Source organism: Podarcis gaigeae, assembly GCF_964106915.1.
Source record: "Podarcis gaigeae genome assembly, chromosome: 11".
In the NCBI taxonomy this organism is placed as follows: domain Eukaryota; kingdom Metazoa; phylum Chordata; class Lepidosauria; order Squamata; family Lacertidae; genus Podarcis; species Podarcis gaigeae.
The window spans coordinates 39,018,599-39,040,996 of NC_139687.1; the positions used below are offsets into that span (position 1 = coordinate 39,018,599).

The following is a 22,398-nucleotide window of genomic DNA, read 5'->3' on the forward strand; positions in this document are numbered from 1 at the left end:
TGTTATTTACAAAAAGTCTGCAATGTACCACCGACTCTTCTATGATTATACTCATTGTGGTCTCTCAGGTAAATAAGTTACAATGACAGTAATGGGTTCATTCCCTTTCTTTGATAAAATATCAAGACAATTTCTGTTTTCTTTCAAAGGAACCATCTATCTTTGGCATTTATGATTTTATATTATTTTTCCAGGCTAAGATTTAAAACATATTGGGTTTTATGCAATGCTGCACCTGTAGGCTCCTGCCAGTCCAATGGAATTTTGTTTCCTCTCCCAACCCAAACCACCGAGCTGATCTTGAGGGTGCAGGGTAGGGGGTCAAGGGGACAGGGTAGGAAGAAGAAGTTCCTTGGGGCACCCCGAAGTGCCTTGCATCAGTGGAGCTGCAGTGTTGCATGAGACCCAGTGTCTTTGAGGCAAAGACTGAGAATAATCCCTTGTGTTATGGCCATACTGTAAGGCTCGCCAACTCTTTTGGGTTCACGGGCACATTTTCAAACTGACAATACTGTTCTGGGCACCAGACATACCCTACAACTAAGTACACATTGCAACCTGGCCAATTAGCTACTACAGAATGCTTCTTTCAAGCTTAATTGTAGTGGGGGAGGGGACCCTGCAAATGCTGTGGAAGGGCTCACTGGGGACATGTATGCCTGTGAGCACCATGTTGGTGATCCCTGCTGTACTGCATGTGCCACTGCTACCAATTTGGCATATTAGAGAGACGCCCAGCCTTCTTCTGCCCCTTATTATTCCTAGAGCATTTCTTCCTACCATTTGCTGCTTGTGTAATGTTGGCTAATGCTTAGAGATATGGCTGCCTGTCTTGGACTTTTTTATTAATTCTGCTGCAATAATTCCACTGATTGCTGCTGCCGTGGTATGGGGGATGAAACTTGCTCCAAGCAACAGAGTAAATGGAAGAGGTGACCCATTGTGCCAGCCATGAAAACAATGTGCCTTACCTGAATGCTACACTGCCTTTACACCATAGAATATAGTTCTTAAAATAACACTTCCTGATGCCTTTACTGATAGTGTAATTGTTTCCAAATATTTTTCATCTAATCATAAGAGCTTAAAATATATCAAAATATATAGGAAATTCCTCACTAGTATAATATTTGTCACAAGAAGATTCAAGGTATTCCTGTTTCACTGTAAATAATAGTTAAACAATTTAATTATGAATAAATGCTGGAGACATTTTGTAACTGGTGTAAAAACAGTTGGTCATTTCAGTGTGTCGGATCCAGAGAAACAAAAGTAGAAAGGGGGACAGTCACAAATCTGGTTCTGCCAGATTTTGAGCATTCCCCAATCAAGAGATATTTTTCAGGGAGATTGGGAGGGGCAAGGAGTCAAACACACCCCACCTTTTACTTGTGTTTCTCCAGATATAGCGCAATAAAAGTTATTTCACTACTGATGCTTTCACAAAATAATCAGGGTGCAGTGGGGGTAAGGCCCTATTATAAATAAATTACAAATAAGTTAGTATTATAAATGCACTATTTTATATATACTAATTTTTGCATTCACATTTGTGTTTTTATTTCTGGTTCAAATTTGAGGAGGCATGAAATAATAAACTTACGGTTCAGCTGAAGTATAAAACTTATTCACAGCAGAATATTTGAGCCCATGTGAAACTTTGGGCATACTTATATGATCAAATGAGACTTTTCTCCTTCTTTTCTTCTACTATGGCTCTACTTTTTATTCACCTTGAAGCAAGAACCTATTTGTATCCTGCTTTGTGATTGGTTAGAAATATATTCAAAATTTCAGTCAATCTCATATTCTGGTCTGCAAAATTTGGACTTCCATACACTGATTGCTCAGACTGTGAACACATGTTTAACCATGTGTAAGTCCTGCAATTCATTGTGGACATCTATCACATTGGTGAGTGATGAATAAATTTGTATGTTCATGCAATCTTCCTCGCTTTTAGTAGAAGCGATATGTGACAATGTAAAAGAGAATATCCGAAAAGGCTTATTCAATATTGAAGCAGGCTGTCTGATATCTTCTAAGGAAAAATTAAGATGTATAATGTTTATTAAAAGATAGTGCTCACATTACAACAAAAACTCTTGAAGAATTTTGAAGAGACTATAAATATAAAACAGATGTACATGAAGATGTTCATATAGCAATCCACTTGATGTCACTAATTGTTTTGATTCCTAGAAGACCTCACAGGAAGCAGTAAACCTTGGTGGTTGAACAGTACCCTTGCTTTTCCAACTTTACTTCCAAGTAATCACACATTAAGTAGTCATCATCGACTGAAGAGATCAATAAGCACTGAACGTTTTGTGGAGACGTTGGTAGTAGCAGACAAAATGATGGTGGGATACCATGGTCGCAAAGATATTGAACATTACATTTTGAGTGTCATGAATATTGTAAGTTTGATCCCTCTGCGTGTTGATACAAGTAATTTTAATATTGAGGGCATTGTTGATGTTAATTTCAAACCTAAGAATGTGTTTGTACCAGCTGTGTTTTCCAGGTTAATGACTGGGAAGTGTACTACTCACTTCTCTTGCAATGTTTCTAGTAAGGGGTGGAGTGACATTGCATTAGGAACCATGTCCCCAACAAGCTTTTTCTTAGAAATGGCATATGCAGGTGCTTGCTATCGAGTAAATTCACTTGCAGGTAGGCACCCAAGCTAGCAAGTTCCAAGTGGTAAAATGCAAGCTGCTTCTGCTTCCGTGTTTCACTCTGGGGGTGGGTCGTGGGAACTAATGCTTTTCCTTTGTTGGAGCTAGTGTAGCTCAAAATACGGTATTGGTGCTGCTGTGTGGAGGTTGAGGGGGAGGCTGAGCATTCAGGTGCAAAATATAAAGAACATTTGAAGCAATGCTCAGATTCCTAATTCCACGTGTATCTGATTTGGGTGAAATGGTATGGGGGGCAGGGAGTCTATGTAGCTAGATGCCAGCATAACTTTTACAGTTCTTCTGTGTGTGCCACAGAAGCTGCAGTGTGGGTAATAAGATTCTGCTTTTAGTTTTAAGGTAGGACTTTCGTACTACAATTTTTCAATCATATAAAAACTAGTTTCCAGCATTCTATCATATTTTAATCCAGTCATGTTCTCACTGAGGTGATAAACCTGTGGACTGTACTACTTCAGCTTAATGTTATGTACTCATAGGACTGAATAGACTTCCACATACATAAAAAATACAGCAAATAGAATACTAGCATGTCAATGAGAAGAAAGAACCCAGGGTCAGAGTCTAAGGAATGGTTTGGGGCAAGGAGCAGGTTAGGCTTCCACATCAACAGTGTTCATAAGTGTATCCCTTTACAAATTCTCCTCTAGAAGTGGATAGTTGCCTTAATTCTTAATAGGAAAAGTAATTAATTGCACTTGGAAACAGAAGAATGCAATATATTGACCCCTTTGAGCCCATATACTATTATAATAACAGGCATTTGGCTAGCATTGACTTAACAAGTTCGCAGAAAATTTTTACTGGGTATGGAATTGGGCTTGCTACAGGAATGGTTATTATGTGGGTGGGGTAGTAGTGAGTAAGAGTTGGAAAAATTCTCCATACCCTTCTCTCTTGCTTGTCAGACTTGATGTAACTTAGGTAGTACTGTTAATAATCTGCATTGGTTAATAATAAACATTTGTAGAATTTTTTTGTCTGACTTTATGTCTTTTCTTATTTTCTGGAGGTCAGGTTGCCAAACTTTACCGTGATTCCAGCCTAGGAAACGTTGTGAATATTATTGTGACTCGTTTAATTGTTCTTACAGAAGATCAGGTAAGAATGAGTTGTGATATAAATCACACAATCAAAGTATAATAATATTATGTACCTAATAATTGTTTAGAAAAACAGTATTTGATAATCAAACCTCATCTGCAAACATTTTATGATCTTAAAATTAGAAATTAAATGGTATTAATTTGAAATGTTTTTCAAGATTTTTACTTTTATTTAATGAAAATGTGTGACATACATGGGATATTTGGATGCTAGAAAGTTGTCACAGATTGTTTTTTTGTTTTTGTATTTTGAAAGTGTAAAGGCTGCCTTCAATATTTAAATACATTTTCACACATGAAACTAATCTGTCTGTGGGGAAAAGGTAACATTTGAAACTAATCTGTAATATTACTTTTAACAAAACGATTATTGAAGTTTAAATTAAATCTATGAGATCTATATGCACAAAATAATTTGTAGGCCAGATTTAACACAGATGAAAATTGGCAAGAAGATATTATTCCTAGAAATCACTGCTTCTAATTATAGATCAGATTTAGACTTCAGAAGTCTTAACCACTGACCCTAGTAATTTGTTTGGAACATTTCTGGTATGCATGTTGTATTGCAGCCAAACTTGGAGATAAATCACCATGCAGACAAGTCCCTTGATAGCTTCTGTAAGTGGCAGAAATCCATTCTCTCTCACCAAAGTGATGGAAACACCATTCCAGAAAATGGAATTGCCCACCATGATAATGCGGTCCTTATTACTAGGTATGGTTTGTTGAAATTATCTCATTTTTTCTCTTTTCTGTTTCTCATTTGTTTGTTTTCACACGAAGAAGCTAGAGTTGAATTTGTAGTAATGATGTGCAGGATAAAAAATATTGCTTGTGTTTCATATTGCAATAAAACACTTAGTAGTTCAAACTACTATTTTCCATTCAAAAGTGGAAAATGACTATTCAAAGCTTACATGAAATTAATGGATGTGACTGTCTGTGGGATGAATCCAGATTTTGCTTCCCAGGAACGGAAAGTTTTATTTTGTCTATGAAAGGTTTTTGATCCAATAGAGGGATTCCATGGCTGATTTCTCCTCCTACTGCAGCCCACTCCTGCTCGCTGAAAATGTGCTCCAAAAGGCAGGGGTTGGGCATCTGGAACAGTTGGGGAAGTGGCACTGGGGTCATCATGAAGAAGGCGAAATCAGCAAAAGGCATCTCCCCACCCCCTTTCTACCAGTGGGAGCATCTCCTGAGTAGAACCCTGCTCAGGAGATGGTCCCACTGGCAGTATCAAAGACAGGATCCAACATTATATGTTTAGCACTTTTAGAATTGACCAAACCAACTTTCAAATAAAGGATTTCAAAATAAGGTAGAAAAGCCTGCAGAAAGTAGAAATACTACTTGCCATACCATTATTGTCCTTAAAGTTTAAGACCCCAATATTATGGAAGATACTCAATTGACAGAGATTAGTGATGTTTCATTTATAGTTTTTGAATAACATTTGGAGCCCCATTCTTTGTGTGGGGCAAAGGTTCCAATTCTAGTCAAAGTCATAATAAAGTGCACATTTTCTTTTGTGTTTTGCCACAACCCCTGGATTGGTGCAGGAACAGGCATCACCCTATAGAAGCATTGATTATCTTCCTTCAGATAAACCAACAGTACGGTATTTCACTTATCTGTGTGACCGAAGGCTGCAATTACTTGCATGCTTACATGGGTGGTATCTAAGTAATGTTCAAGAATGGACCCACTGACATCAATGGACTTAAGTTAGTCACAAGTAACTTTATTGCTTTCACTGGTTCTGTTGGTATTCTTTAGTCAGATACCACCCATATGTTTATCCATGAAGTGGACTTAACTAGTGATGTACACAATGAAAGGTTCCTGCTGTTTGTATACTTTATGACATTCTAAAAATTCATTAGATTTTTTGGGGAGATAATTTTCTGTTTGTTGTTCATCCAAACAAATGCCATAATATTTTATTTTATAACCATCAGAGCTTTTCCTTTCCTTTCCTGATAACTACTAATTTCTGAATTACAAAAGAAGACTAGCTTAATGCACAGCTTTTGTTTTACTCTTTAGGATGTTAATATTCTTTTGTTGAACCTAATTTGTTGTTTGGAAATTATATTCTGGCCTGTATTTGGTGTTAAGGGGAAGAAATGGAAATGCTATACAGAAATCCATCTGTCATGTATGATTTAGTTGAGATTCTTGCACTGCAGGCGGTTGGACTCGATGACCTCTGGGGTCTCTTCCAACTCTACAATTCTATGATTCTTTGATAAGTAACTCCCATTTAGTTTAGTGGAACTTCCTGATAAGTGCATGTATGATTGCAGTCTCAGTAGGATTATAAGAAGTGCTAGAAATAGATCTGTGCATGTAATGACAGGTAGAAGTGATAACTGGGAGGTAGGGAAGCTGACAGTAAGGAAGAGATCAGGGTAGTGTAAAGTGATAAATACTGGAACAAAAACAAATCCCATCATCATCATCATCATCTTTAAATTGGGGAACCAATTTAAAATACAGGTTAAAATGCAATTTAAAATGCAGCCTCATTTTAAAAGTAGCGCATAGATCAAAACTGTAAGGGGAGGGAAAAACATAAGGGTCAGACTGAGTCCAAACCAAAGGCCAGGCGGAACAGCTCTTGGGACCTCCAAAATGTTGTTATTTAAGGTCTTCCGTGGGGCATACCTGGAGAGGCGATCCTGTAGGTACATGGGTCCTAGGCCGCATAGGGCTTTAAAGGTCAAAACCAGCACCTTAAACCTGACTCTGTACTCCACCGGGAGCCAGTGCAGTTCACATGTATACTGAAGTATCTGAGCACAAGAGATAGTAAGACCATGGGGAGGGGATTAGCACAATTTAATCATCAACTCAATGTGCAGCAGAGATTATTATGAAAGGGACTGAAAATGAAGCAGCCACTATAGTGAATTGATAGAAATCTATAGTGGGGCTGCATTTGGAATACAGTGGTACCTCGGGTTAAGTACTTAATTCGTTCCAGAGGTCCGTTCTTAACCAGAAACTGTTCTTAACCTGAAGCACCACTTTAGCTAATGGGGCCTCCTGCTGCTGCTGCGCTGCCACCGCACGATTTCTGTTCTCATCCTGAAGCAAAGTTCTTAACCCGAGGTAATATTTCTGGGTTAGCGGAGTCTGTAACCTGAAGCTTCTGTAACCTGAAGCGCATGTAACTTGAGGTACCACTGTACTCTGTGTGGTGCTAGTCACCTCATCTTAAAAAGGATATTGTAGATACAGAAAATTGCATCTTCATATAATGCATAGTTATAGAATTTGCTGTCACAAGATTTGGTGATGGCCTGTAAGCCTTAAAAGGGATTAGATAAATTCATGGTCAGCAGGTGCATCAGTATCTGTTAGCTATGATTGCTAAATAGTTCTGGGTTCAGAGGCCTCATGATACAATGGTGTGTTTGTGTGTTTAATGATGCAGGAGAACTTTTGCATTCATGCCCTCTCTGATGCTTCCTCGAGAGTCTAGCTAACTATTGTTGGAAATAGGGTCGATTATGTGGATCTTTGGTGTGAGCCAGCAGAGCTCCCCTTATATTCCTGTTCCCTTCCCCCATTATATTTGTATCTCGCCCTTTCACCAAGGAACTCAGTTGCATAAATGAGAGTGATCTTGTTATCACAACTGTTAGATTGGGTTGAGAAATAATGATTTACCTAGATCTCTTGGTGACTTTTATAGCCAAGTAGAAATTCAAACTCAGGTCTTCCTGTGTGCTCTGGTTATGTGTTTGTTAAGAATTCTTACAAAAATAAATGCATTTTATTGGGGACAAATGACTGGATGGAATAGTAACTCCTGGTGGCGGGCAATACCATTTCAGCTTGATTTGAAACAGGGTCACTACTTACAAGCATCATTGGTTAACACAGAATCTTGTGGGAAGAAAACATTTTGCCTCCTCAGAAGCCAAAAAGGTTAAGAAAATAGATGCCGGGGAAGACAAAAGCAAATGCATTAAACGTTGTTGCATAAACTATAGCGGTTTGGGTTATGGAGTTCCCTAACTTGTTCACACAAGCTCAGGGATTTCATAATATAGTATAGGGAACAAAAAACATTTTTCTGTCAGCAGCTACCATAGGAGTTACTGTGGATTGGGCTTAAGTAAAAAATGGGCAGTGCCACCACTGCCAAAGTACACCCTACTTTGTTTCTTACCTTCCCGTCCAGTGAGCTGCTGAAAAAGAAATAGATCACTCTTACCAGATGACTTCCCCTCACCATTCAGTCGTTCCTCATCCTTGCTAGAGGTCTGAACTGATTGCTTGCCAGGGGGCTTTTTCTTCCCTCCTTCCATTGTTGCATCTTGTAATAGACCTTTTAGGGAAATCATATTCTTTCATAATATATTTGACTATTCCAGTAGTTTAGTGGTAGAGCATCTGCTCTGCATACAAAAGGCCCCAGGTTCAATCCCTGGCATCTCCAGCTGGGGCTGGGAGTGTCCTCTATCTGAAACCCTGGAGAGCTGCTGCCTGTCACTATAGACAATACTGGGATAGATGGACCAGCTAGATTGACTCAGTATAAGACAGCTTTCTGTGTTCCTAGATAAAATTGTATTCTAAAATTTGGCTTTTACAAACTTTGACAATATTATAACTGTTCCTTAACTTGCAATATTCACTGATTGTTGTATTTGTTGATAAAGAATGGAAAAGATAGTGATATTTGTTTATTGCTAATGTTATTTGTCCTTAAGCATGTGCACTGTCATCTTAACAGTGGCATGGAGTATTTCCTATTAGACTGAAATACCAACTACCACCACTTGCGAATTTTGAAATACCGTAGATTCCGGTATTTCTACGGTATCTTCCCTGGCTACCAGTTCATTCCCAAGCCGCTTTAAGATGCCAATTTGTTTGTTTTAGTTTTAAGCCCTATAGAGGTTTGGACGTACGTACCATAAGGATTTCCTTTGCACGGATCAACCTGCTTGGTTGTTAAGATATGATGACACCCTTCTCTAGGTGTCCTTACAGTCAGAAATTAAGTGAGTGACAATCAGGGAAAGAGTATTTTCTAATTTTTTGTAGCATCCCAGCTATGGGATGCCACCCAAGGACTATACATTGCTATCCTTGAAAAGCTTTTGTTTTCTCAGGCAATATGTATCTCAGGTGATACTTATATCTTACTAAATGATATTTAGTTTTTTGTGAGTATTCTGCTCTGCTTCACAAAGCATGACAAAATCAATTAAAACTGAATATTATTGTTGGTTGTTGGCATCCATCAACATGGCATCCATGAGACAATGGAGTAGTGTATCTTTTGGGGGTGAAGTCAGACTGCTGGAAGGTTACAGCATGTGCTGGGCTATAGAGACCGATCCGGGAGAGAGATATTTTGTTGCAGCTGGGGCAGATGTAAGCAGCTGGTTGTGCAGCTGCTCCTGCACTATGGCATTTCTTCTCTCTGTGCTTCTCCCAGTCATTCCTCTTTTGGTCACCGCTATGGATGCATGACCTAACTGTTTGTCTCCAGGTACTACAATTGTATGCAAGTGATTCCCTCATGGCAGGATTGATGTTGCTGGCCTTCATGTCACATATGCAGACATCTTGCAGAGTTGTTCTGCCAATGGGCCTGGTGCCTGAAGCCAGTTCCCCGTAGAACACACCCTTGGGGATACTGCCATCTTCCATTCTGTGGACATGACCAAGCCATTGTAGACACTACTGGGTTAGGAGTGTGAACATGCTGGGAATGTAGGCTTGGGAGGGCACATCTTTGATTGAGACTCTGTCCTGAGATATGATGCCCAAAATCGTCCTTATGCAGCACATGTGGAAGACATTGAAGCGTCACTCCTGGCAGTTGTAAGTTGCCTACAACTCACTTCCATAAAGCAGCGAACTCAACGTGCAAGCCTGATAGACCTTCATCTTGGTCTTGGATGTTAGCATCACATTCTCCCATGTACTTTTGGAGGGACCAGATACTGCGGTTACTGCCTTACTAATACACTTGTCCAGCTCAACATCAATGGAGAAGTTGCTAGTTATGGTGGAACACAGGAGGATAAAATCATCTGCCACCTCAAGGGTGTGGCCACCAATGCTGATGTGTGGAGTGCTGGTAGCGTCCTGGCCCAGGATTTTGGTCTTTGTCAGGCTGGTAGTAAAGCTGAACTTCTTGCAGGCTTGGGCAAAATGATTTGATGAATCTCTCTAGAGCTTCCTTGAAGTGCAATGTCAAGTCTATGTCACCTGCAAACAACATCTCTCGAATAAGGACCCACCACACTTTTGCCTTGGTATGGAGACATACCAGGTTGAACAGACCCCCATTGCTCCTCAGTTGAGCTGAAAGCATATGATAGCACCGAAAAGAATATGTCAAAGAGAGTTGTGACTAGAACACAGGTCTGTTTCACTTCTCTATAAGGAAGGTGTCTGAGGACAAGCCATCATACTGGACAGTGCCATTCATGTTTTTGTGGAAGGACACAATCATCTTGTGAAACTTAGGTGGGCATCCTGTCTTGTTGAACAGTGAGAAGAGTCCTTTTTGGCTGATGAGGTCAGAGGCCTTCATCAGGTCAGTGAAGGCTATGTACAAGGACTGTCTCTGCTCTCAGCATTTCTCTTGCAGCTGGCGCAATGAGAAAATCATATCAACTGTTGACCTTTGAGCTCTAAAGCTGCATTGTGACTCCACAGAAAGATTTTTAATGTTGATACGAGAGGAATGGTATCCCTTCCTGATTCCTCCTCTGTAAATGACTGGTACCCTCAATTCTGATTGTACCAACTATCAGTACCAACTAGTGAAGGTTTTTGTGTGCAGTACACTGCATGCAGGAAACTGGTGTGATTGTTGCAGGCACAAATGTAATACAAATGTAACCAAAGCGGAAAGCTACTTCTCCCACTTGGAACTGATAACACTTAGCTAAATAAGTGGACTGCAAGTTAAATAGAAAAACACTTAGAAAACTCTTGGGAAACTTAATTAGCTACATTTTAAATAAAGTAGTAATGTGAGTTTCAAAATTGTGCACCATTTAAAAAGAAAATGTCTCTGCTGCCTGCTAATTGGTAGGAGTGTTGCTTCTAAGATGTGTCAGAAATCTGTTTTACATTAGATCAGATAAGAAGAACCTGCTTAAACTCATGTCAAAACATGATTAAACGAAAGAAAATATAAGGAACTGTTATCGTTAAAGTGCTCCAGCACCAAAGACTGTGTTTTTAAGTGAGGATTGTGCCAGGAGAGCAGCTGGAGGATCAGAATACTTGCAGCAGCAATTGCTCCTTTATATATAAATATGATCTTTTTTGTTTGTTTAACTTTGAAGATTTAAAGTCATGATTTCTCAGTCTCAGTAAATGTTAATAAGAGCTTACAGTTTGCACATAATGTATACACAATTAAAATAAAGTAAAGGTAGGCTGAATTGGCATTTAGATTGTTAGACACTATTTTGTGAGAAGTCTGTTAATATAAATGGTAGTTAATTATTCAACTGATTTTTTTCTATAAATAATAATAATTTTCTATAAATATTTTTGGAAATATATTTTTGTAAACATAAAAATATTATTACTATTTATTAAATTTATATACCACCCTTCATCCGTAGATCTCAGGGCGGTTTACAACAAAAAATATAAAAAAAATATTTTAGAAATGTATAAAAGAATGTGTCAGTGATATCTGCTTCCAAAGAACTGAACAAGATTGACCATACTAATGTTTATGGATGCTAGAAATAATAGTTGGTTTGCCTGAATCCAAACTTCTTTGGAAATTTTTAAAAAATGTAAAATATAAAACATTATAGGATATGAACATGTTAGAATCAGTTGTAATATTCAAATTTGTGACAGAGAGGAGATGGAAGGTTTGTAATTGTAGAAGTTATATATTTGCTGAAGCTGCAGAAAAATGTATACAAATGTATACATGTATACATGTTTGATCATTGAAGGATGTTAACTGTATTCTAATATGCATTCTTCATATAGTGTAATAGTTAATTCCATACATTATTGTATTTTTAAACTGCCTTTCCTTTTAAACATTTTTTTATGGTGACTTGCAATCTAACAGAACTGGATGGTGTGTTAAAGCTACGTCACTCATCTGGCTTCCCTACAGCTTAGATGCTGCCTCATACCATACCAAGATGGAGACATGGGATAAGGTCAGTTTAGTGCAAATATGCCAGTGGAACCAATCAGAAATGTCAGTGTGTTTAGAAAGTCCAGTTTTCCCAGGATACACATTAAGCTAACTGGCCTGAAATTCCCAGAGTTCCCGGATCTCTTTTTTAAAATTGGTGTTACATTGGCTATTTTCCAATCCTTGGGTATGGAGGCTGATCTGAAAGACAAACTACATATTTTTGTTAGAAGATCAACAATTTCACGTTTGAGTTCTTTGACAACTCTCAGGTGGATGCCATCTGGCCCTCATGATTTGTTGGGTTTTATTACTCCATTGTTCAGAAGAGTTGCCATTCTTGCATTGACTAGCTTATTCCAAATGTAGCTGTGAGAAAGGGAGGAACCTTTATTGGAAAAAATAATTTCCATTATTAGATGCAAAGGCAATATTTGTATGTTCAAATACAGCCATATGGTGTCTTATTGTTATTGATTAACTTACTTTGTTGGGTGCTTATCAGTGTTTGTTGAAGACAAAATAATCACCATTCATTCAAACAAAATTAATGTGTTTACTTTGGTTCATTTTCAAACAATCAAACTGTAGCTGATTTCTTACTGCTATAGAAGTCTTGTCACTACTAGAGGAGGGCTTAGGGATTTTCAGTAGAACTAGCAAAGCTTTAAAATCTTAACAGCCCATTAACTGCAGGATATGGTTCATGAGATTTAATGGATACTTGTTAAAGTGAGACATAACTATTCCATTGCAGGAAGGTTGAGGAGGGCTGTGTGTGGAACCATAGAAATGTTTGTTTTTCCTGTTCCCTCCACCATAATAAAATACCAGAGCTGCATTTCTTTTTTAAATCCTTCAGAAAGCATTGCTGTATATACATTTGCTGTACTCCTTAGCATGTCATTTCACAAAATATATTATCAATTGTTTGAAAAAACATTTACACACACAGAGAGAGAGAAAGAGAGAAAGAAAGAAAGAGAGAGAGGTGGTGTTCATTAGACTACCGTAAATTATACATTGCACTGAAGTGGTCTCACTTTGCTCTACTTTTAAAAATCTGACAGCTTATGAGAGTAGTTCTAACTTAATGTCTATGGTATAATATAACTGGCTTTAGATTCTATATATTTTTTGAAAACAAATGAGTTGCCACAAGGCTTTGGTGGGATATAAAGTATTTGAAATGGAAGCCAACCTCCTTTTCAACTGAAAATATATATATACTGTGTTAAAACTCGATGTATGGCAATGTACTCATTCTACTACACATTTTAAGCCTAAAGCAAAAACTAATTTGTTTTTACTAATGTTAACTACAGTCAAACCTTGGCTGTCAAACGTAATCCATCCTGGAAGCCCATTCAGCTTCTGAAACGTGGGACAACCGAGGTGCAGCTTCTGATTGGTTGCAAGAGCTTCCTGCACTCAAGCGGAAGCTGCATTGGGTGTTCGGCTTCCAAAAAATTTTCAAAACTGGAACACCTACTCGAGTGTAGGGCGAGCTCCTGACAACTTCCAGGTTTTTGGTGTTCGGGAGCCGAAACGTTAGTTTAGAGGCGGTTGGAGGATGGATGGCGGCTAACAGATTGAGGTTGAACCCTGACAAGACAGAAGTACTCTTTTTGGGGGACAGGAGGTGGGCAGGTGTGGAGGACTCCCTGGTCCTGAATGGGGTAACTGTGCCCCTGAAGGACCAGCTGCGCAGCCTGGGAGTCATTTTGGACTCACAGCTGTCCATGGAGGTGCAGGTCAATTCTGTGTCCATGGCAGCTGTTTACCAGCTCCATCTGGTACGCAGGCTGAGACCCTATCTGCCAGCGGACTGTCTCGCCAGAGTGGTATATGTTCTGGTTATCTCTCGCTTGGACTACTGCAATACTCTCTATGTGGGGCTACCTTTGAAGGCGACCCGGAAACTACAGCTAATCCAGAATGCGGCAGATAGACTAGTGACTGGGAGCGGCTGACAAGACCACATAAGACTGGTCTTGAAAGATCTACATTGGTTCCCAGTACATTTCCGAGCATGATTCAAAGTGTTAGTGTTGAACTTTAAAGCCCTAAACGGCCTCGGTCCAGTATACCTGAAGGAGCGTCTCCGCCCCCATTGTTCTGCCCGGACACTGAAGTCCAGCGCCGAGGGCCTTCTGGCTGTTCCCTCACTGCGAGAAGCCAAGTTACAGGGAACCAGGCAGAGGACCTTCTCAGTAGTGGCACCCGCCCTGTGGAACGCTCTCCCACCAGATGTCAATGAGAAGAACAACTACCAGACCTTTAGAAGACATCTAAAGGCAGCCCTGTTTAGGGAAGCTTTTAATGCTTAACAGACCACTGTACAGTGGTACCTCAGGTTACATACGCTTCAGGTTACATACACTTCAGGTTACAGACTCCGCTAACCCAGAAATAGTACCTTGGGTTAAGAACTTTGCTGCAGGATGAGAATAGAAATCGCGCAGCAGTGGCGTGGCGGCAGCGGGAGGCCCCATTAGCTAAAGTGGTGCTTCAGGTCAAGAACAGACCTCCAGAACGAACTAAGTACTTAGCCCGAGGTACCACTGTACAGCGGTACCTCTGGATACGAACGGGATCCAGATGCCACTTTTTGCCTTTTCCTGTCTTTTTCTCTAGCCTCTACATCTACACGCACCTCTTCTCAGCCAACTGTGGCTAAAGATCTACTGGAATAAGTAAAATGAGGGTGAACATATTAGCATCAGTTTAGTAACTGCCCTAATTGTATTGCATGCTGGAAGAGCATTCTTGTATTTTTGTCCAATCTGCTCCCCTTTTAAAAATATCAATTGACCTTAAAGAAAAGATGGTGGCAAGGTGCCTTGAAGGTCTAGGTTCTTGCCAAGAGCTTAGCTATGCTTTCTGCAGTAAGGGACAGCTTAGTATCGTGAAGCCTTTGATTGTGAGTCAGCAGCAAATTAGAACCTCAAATAGATAATTAATTATCTTTATGATTTCCCTCAAGCATTATGCAGCAATTACAAACTTCTTTATTGGGCGAAATGGAAATTAATTTGAAGTTACTAATTCATTTATTTTTATTTTGTTCTATAAATCAGTTCCAGACATTTCTTATCTAATGTAGCAGTGAAATTATGACATCTGAGCTTGTTGAATTTGCTATCCCACCTTCAGATCTTAATTTGGATTCCAGTGGGGAAATGTGTTAGTTGCTGTGTGATTTGCAAACCTTTGGAGCAGTACCCTGGTAATCATGCCATAACAACTGACTTGTGCTAATTTTTCCACAACATGATGCATTTGTTCCAATGCTGAAACTGGCTTCTTTTAACACAGGGTTCAATGTAAAGGGCTCTGGGCCTGGGATAGGAAAATGGTTAGATTATCAGATATCAAATCCTAGTATCTCTATTTATTGCTAATTTCAGCTGGAGTAGAATTGCTGTTGTAGCCGTTCAAAAGGGATACAGCAGAGCTTTCCAAACTTTTCATGTTGATGGCACACTTTTTAGACATGCATCATTTCGCAGCCCAGTAATTCAGTTTTACATTATTTTGCGACACAGTATTTCAGGTTTATTAGCCAACCAGAGGTTAAACTAACTCCTTTCCAGTCCTGGGAGGAGCGTGGGAAGCATTCACGTGATTTACCTACACACTGCAGTCAACACACTAACGTGTCGCAACATGCAGTTTGGCAGGTTCTGGAATACAGAGATATAATGTACAACGGGAACATAGGCAAATGGAAAATGGGGAAACAAATCTTGGGTATTTTAAATGGGACAATTATCAGTAGTGATATTTTATAGTAATTGTTACATTTAAATGTCCGCTTTAAAGGTTGCTCATAGTTCAGTTGGGATTTCTCTGTTAGTGCTGAATTTTGTAATATTTTTAATATTTTTAATTAATATTGTGCTTCTCTAAGTTGGCTAAAAAGTTATACAAATATTAAAAGTTTCTATATATATATCCTCATTTGTACTTAAACATATTCTCATATTCTGAAGTCTGACCTAGCATAAACATCATTCTGCTTTGCTATATTAGCTGCTTCTAGTGTTTGTTTTAAGTTAAACCATAACAATGATTAAAGGCTTATGCAGCTCTTACACATCTCCAGTGGTGCAGACTTCCAGTGAATAGTTATTTGTGCCAGCAATGCACTTTGCAGACTGCAGTGAGTACTCTTCAGAAAAGCATTTTTAGTATAAATTCCCACATCCATACAGCTAATAACATGGAATTGTTACCACTCAAAACTGAGATAGTGACTGTGAATAAACACATGTGGGCAACCCATGGCTGCCAAGCTGCATGTGGCTCTCAGCTGCATGTGTAGCCTGCCAAATCCTGAGGAAACCCACCATTTTTCTCCACTTCCCAGCTGATCAGCCATCAACTGGGAGATGGTGAAAAGATTTTTGTTTCCATGTTGCTAAGCCTGGAAACAAAGTCTGGACCAAACCCTCCATATTTTAAATCCCTATGAGAGTCATGCTGCTGGTTTGAACTTCAGATATACTGTCTTGAAGATGCATGGCCAACTTTCATTGTGAAATCTCACTCTTCAAGGAAATACAGCATTATGCTCTATTTTGCATCTTTGCTTCTCCCTTTTGACATCAAGTGTAGGGGTCGAACTCATATTTGACCAGAATAGTCTCTGAGCTGCAAACTTTCATTCTGATTTCTCAGATTTTAAGCAAGAGTTTTTGCATCTTTCCCTTCCTACTACTGGTTCAGAAGTTGGGATTGGTCTGAACTTCAAAAACAGAACTTTGTAATATAAAATTGTATTACGATTTCTGAGTGATAAGAAAATTAGAAAACCCTGGTAAGATCAGTCTAAAAGACATCATAGTGACCAACCAGATATCTGTGGGATGTCTGCAAGCAGGAGTACAACAGCACTCCTTCCATTTTTGTCTCACAGCAACTAGTATCCAGAATCATACTACCTCCAACAGGAGAGGTAGATTGATAGATTTACCCTCCATGAATTTGTCTAATTTGCTGTGGATTTTGCTCCCGTGAGGAGTAGTAATGGCCAGCAACTTGGATAGTTTTAAAAAACAATCCAGTTTAATGACAATCTCTACATCTTGTGAGCTCACATTTGATTAGTTCTCCGGCCAAACAGCTGCAGCTCTTGCTGCGATGGAGGGGGCTATTTGCGTAGCCAGCATCTCAACCTGCAGAGTTCTACCCAACTTCAGGACAACCAAATGTGACAAAGAGATAGATGTTCTATTCTGTGTATCTGAAGAAGTGTGCATGCACACGAAAGCTCATACCAAGAACTTAGTTGGTCTTTAAGGTGCTACTGGAAGGAATTTTTATGTTCTATTATATTTATTCATTATTATTTATTTATTATTATTACATTCATATCTTGCCTTTCTTTAATGGTGGAACTCAAGATGGAACAAATAGTTTCCAGGTGGTTGCTCATGCAGGCATTGACTGAATCTGTTTAGCTTCAGCAAGGTGGTGACATCATGTGCCTTCAAACCATACCCTGGGTCTTATACTATGTGGGAGTAATATGACTAGTATATACAACAACAGAGTAGTAGACTTTCTGTTAAAAAAATTGTCATACATGCTTTCAGTGGATTACTGCACTGACAACGAAGTATTTTTTCTTTTTGTATAATCCACACTAATTTATTCCACCAAGTAAAATGGTGAAAGGAAATATTGTAGAGGTAGAAGTTTGTTTTGTTTATGGCAACTTGTAAAAGACATGTCAAACAAATAACAGGAAAGCTATTCCTTTTGAGAAACGTGACATGTGCACTATCCTTTTTCTTCCTTTTTTGGTGTTCAAGGATGAAACTAAATGAATTGTTTACTTTTAGTTTAAGGCAAAATGCTTCTTTGGTATACCAGATTCTGTAAAACTAAGCAGATGTTGTGGCACAAGAAATCAAGAGTTTCAAGTCTTGTATAAAGTTTTGTTGTTCTTAAACATGCATGTTAAATCTTATACCCAGACTTTGAAAAAAAATGATGAGCTTGTAGTATTTAATCCCCCAGAACATCAGCTTTATACAGCAACTTTAAAACTATCAATGGATTATTGGCATTTCTACTTAATGCCTTAAATACTGGAGGTGTTTAGCCTTATCGAAACATCCTTCCTAATAGGATCAATCCACGACGTTTGATATTTGAGGCAAAAGGAGCACCTGCTGCTGAAGTTACTGCTGCAACCCACTGACACTGTCCCCTGCTGCTCCCTGCCAGAGCAGCTCCTCTCTCCGAAGCCGCCTGCTGAAGCTACCCACCAACAGCAGGAGGCTGGAGAGGAGCAGGCAGCAGTGGCGGAAGAAGAGGTCCACTCTTTAGGGCCACACCTGCCATTTCCCCAACTATCCCTCAGCCTGCAGCCTGAGGCGACTCCCTCACAGTGCCTCAAGGGTGGGCCAGTCCTGCCTTTGGGAGCTGGTAGAAACATGGATTTCCATTGTAAGCAGGCTTTCCCATCCAGCAGCACTGGGGCATTCTTCATTAGTCAGACTGTATTTTGGGAATTCATTGATTCCCGGAATGGAAGTCTGTGGGTGGAAATGTTCCTTTGAACTAGTCACTGCCATATTGCTATCAAATTAAAAGCAAGTTTGGAAATTGCAATAAGAGAAGAGGTGCCTTGAACTTTTTGTTCTTTCACATTTCAGTCTCATTTGAAAGATTTTTTGCATGTTCTCTGGAAAGAGCTGAAAGTTCCTGAAGGGGTGCTAATTTAATCAAAAAACAAAAACAACTTGGAGTACTATAGCATAAATTGATTAATGATTGATACGGTTTCTTTGAAAAAAGTTGATTTAGTTCACCTCAAAAGAGCTGCAATCCAGTTTATGCCATTGAAGAGTTTTACAAGCAATTTGTTAAACAAGATTCATTTTAACCCATCAGATAATGGTTAACCCGTCAGATAATATGCAGTATATGCTTCAATTTAAGTATTTTTTTCTCAGTAACAAATTATTACCTACTATTTTTTTATATAATCTCCAGAAATGCATTGAGAGCATGACTGTGAGAGACATGGGTCTGATATTGAAAGGGTGGGTAGCAGTTTTATTATCCAACCAGCCAATATATGGCTGAACTCTGATAAATCAAGAGACACTTGCTTTGATCACTTGTTTTCTCTTTATCCTGAAATCTGATCTGCTTTCCCTGATTCCTCCTTAGTTTGTGCCCTCAGAATCTGTGCTGCAGTGTAATCAGAATCTGTGCTGCAGTCTTGTTATCTAATATTTAATATTTGTATTTAATATTTAAAATATTTATAAATTGTTCTTCTTGCCTTGTCCAAAGTGGCTTAGTTGTACTGAGGTGGGTCTTTAGCTAAGGACATGTGTCAATTTGTGTGAGAACATGATCATCTGTGATGATCAAATGGTCAAAGGACTTTGGTTATTCCATCCAGATGGACGATTGGGAGAAATTTTGGCAAAAAACTTAAAATTCACAGCTTGCTTCACAATAATGGAAAATTTTATGAAAATGCTATATCGATTGTACATGACCCCCAGCAATTGCCCAAAATATATAAAACAAACTCAAATGCATCCTGGAGGTGTAAGCAAATGGAAGGAACAATGTACCATATGTGGTGGGACATTGTCTATGAGGAATTAAAAAAAATGTTTAGACAAATATTTGTGAAGAAGCCAGAAGTTTTTCTTCTAGGATAAGGAAGAAGTAAAAAGCCATAAAAAGGTGAAGGGAAGTCACTTGTGAAGAAGTATTGATTTATTTTGGTTTACATTCATGTATAGGCTAACATATTTTGAAGACAACTGGAAAATGTATATAATTAATCAATATAAAACTCAATAAAGAATACTAAAAATAAAATAAAATTGTGTGAGAACATGAATGTTTCTGAACGTTCATACTAGAGCTGGGCGATATATCGTTTAAAACTGTTTTGAAGTCCATATTGTGATAGCGGTTTCATAGTTTTTGACCTGGAAGCAATATACTGTGAATCATGGTGTGTATGTGTGTGTGCGCATGCACGCTATGCAAAAATAATGATGCAGGAAAAACTGTGAAGCCAGCCAATGCCTCTACGTAGCTCCATCCTTATTTCAGACTTCATTATATGTCAGTATATCACAATGTTTAGCTGGTGATATATCATGATGTTGAAAAACAGGTATCACCTAGCCCTAGTTCATACCCATTCCAGGGTATGAGAGGTCATGGTAATAACTTCCCATGTTCTTCGGTTTCTAAAATGTATTCCTAGAAACATTAAGAGATGCATCTCCTTTCCTGTTTTTTAAAAGCTTTCTTCAGATAGAGGACATATGTATCTGTGTGTGTGCATAGGAAGCTGCTTTATACTGAGTCAGATCATTGGTCCATCTAGCTCAGTACTGTCTACTGAATGCAGAGTTTCAGGTGTGGATTTTTTGTTGGAGATTGAACCTGGGACATTTGTGTGCTAAGCGTGTGCTCCATCACTGAGCTCTGGTTCCTTCCCGATGTTAGTCTTAATTATTCTTCTCCAAGTGTAAACAGTCACCTTTAGGAGATTTCATGCTGACAATAGTAAGAAACCCATAGAAGCTGATGCTCAAAATGAATGATTGAAATGAATGATAGGAATTTTCATTGTGATTTTTGAATCATTGTTTGAATCCCCAGAATAGGATGGTAACATAACATTTGTGTCTTTCCTTTTTTTCTTTTCCCCTTTCTCTTAAAGAAAGAGTTTAGGGAAGAGGGTTAAAAAAAAGGAGATTGTTTAATAATGTATCGTTTATTTTACGTATCACTTAGTTCGCTAACATTTTGGTTTCAGGAAACATCAAGAAAGCAGGGAAGAGACAAAACATTAGGATCAAAACATTACTGCTCAGTATCCTAAACTATGCAGTGTCCTTAGGAAGAAAATATTTCAATAGGATTAGAAAAATGCTTTGTTAGTTTCTTGTTGAAATAGTGATGCTCTGCAGATGTACTGCTGCAACTTCATAACAGAGTGGCAGGCTGTTTTATAAGGCCAGAGATTACAAAGGTCCACTTTAACCTTTTTTTCCTTCCTGGCAGGTGTCCCACTGGCCTGAGGCCAGAGGCTGTGAGCATACTGCAGCCTGTGGTTTACACCAGAACGCAGAGCCGACACTCCAGCTGGCTGCTCATAATTACAGTGATTGCAGTCTGACAACTGGAGTTACACTACAGAAATGTGATAAATATAAAAAATGTATTAACCAGGTTGAACGTTTTATAAATATATCTACTCTCCCCTCTTTACAGATACGATATCTGCACATATAAAAACAAGCCTTGTGGAACACTGGGTAAGGTTGCAAAAATGTAACCTAAATGGGTATTTATTTTCTTCAATGTTTTTGTTTTTGTTACCTATTCGTTTGACATCATTTCTTGAGATGATTTCCTCACATTTCATGTTTATGTAGAAAATGATTCTGAAAATATATTTTGCTTGCAGGAAGCAGTAATGTTAAAAAAAAAGAATAGTTATTTTGGACAGCTGTGCCACTTAAAAAAACCTAGAAGGTAATCAAAGCAACAATTAAAAGGGGGGGGTAAGGGAAGCTCACATTGCTTTCTTCCTCATAAAGATTGCTCTGATAGATTTCACAAATACAAAGAGAAGAAAAGAAACACACAGAAAAACCAGAAATGTTAATGGTAAAAATGTGCTTAAGAAAGCATGCAGTTAACTGATTATCCTGTCTGGTGCAAAAGCCTGAATTTACCACATATCCGTCTCTGAATTCTTTGCCATTATGGTGGTTGTGTTGTGAATTTGATGCTGTTTTCTGTGTTTTTAAAACTGTTACAGTGCTCTTAATCCATGAAGTATATTGGAAAAGGAAAAAGTCTGCCATTTCTTTAAAATTTTGCTCAGTATTTAATGATAACTGTAGGATTTTGAGCAGGCAACTATTTTTTAATGATCGTGCAAGAATTTTGCGATCCCTCCTCTAGGAAACATGAAGACTCTGTTAACTTGCTTTGTCCACTTAATCCAGAGGTACTTATATAGCAATTGTGTGCTTGAGGTATCAAAGCCCTTGTCTAAATATCAATGTTTTTACAGTAAGCATTTATCCTCTACAGAAAACATTTAGCGTTTTCAATTTCTGTCGTTTCTAGTTTTAAAATCCACAACATGGCAGATTGAGCAATCCCATAGCTGCAACTTTGCTGGCATCCACTGGCATTTCAGTAGATTTCCATGAGTGTACATTTTGTATCACTGGCAACAGACTGACATATGGAATGGGTGGATCACAATGCCACATGGTTATTGCATCTGGTGCTTAGTCTTGCACCCCTAGTCACTCCCTGAAATTACATTTCTGTTGATCAGGCATTCTTGTTTCAGCACAAAGTGAAAATGGGTATCTAAGGAAGAGATAAGAGAATCTGCTGCTGGGTAGATATTTTG

The 22,398-nt window shown here is 38.7% G+C and overlaps 1 protein-coding gene across 1 annotated transcript in view; it reads left to right on the top strand.

Moving 5' to 3' along the window:
• The window catches only part of ADAMTS6 (ADAM metallopeptidase with thrombospondin type 1 motif 6), a 116,622-nt gene that overhangs the window by 22,633 nt on the left and 71,591 nt on the right, over window positions 1-22,398 (top strand). Inside the window, exons 4-8 of the mRNA XM_083703791.1 lie at window positions 7-68; window positions 2,203-2,420; window positions 3,717-3,800; window positions 4,378-4,523; window positions 21,237-21,280. Of these exons, the coding sequence (XP_083559917.1) occupies window positions 7-68; window positions 2,203-2,420; window positions 3,717-3,800; window positions 4,378-4,523; window positions 21,237-21,280 (554 nt within the window). The remainder of the gene's footprint in view (window positions 1-6; window positions 69-2,202; window positions 2,421-3,716; window positions 3,801-4,377; window positions 4,524-21,236; window positions 21,281-22,398) is intronic.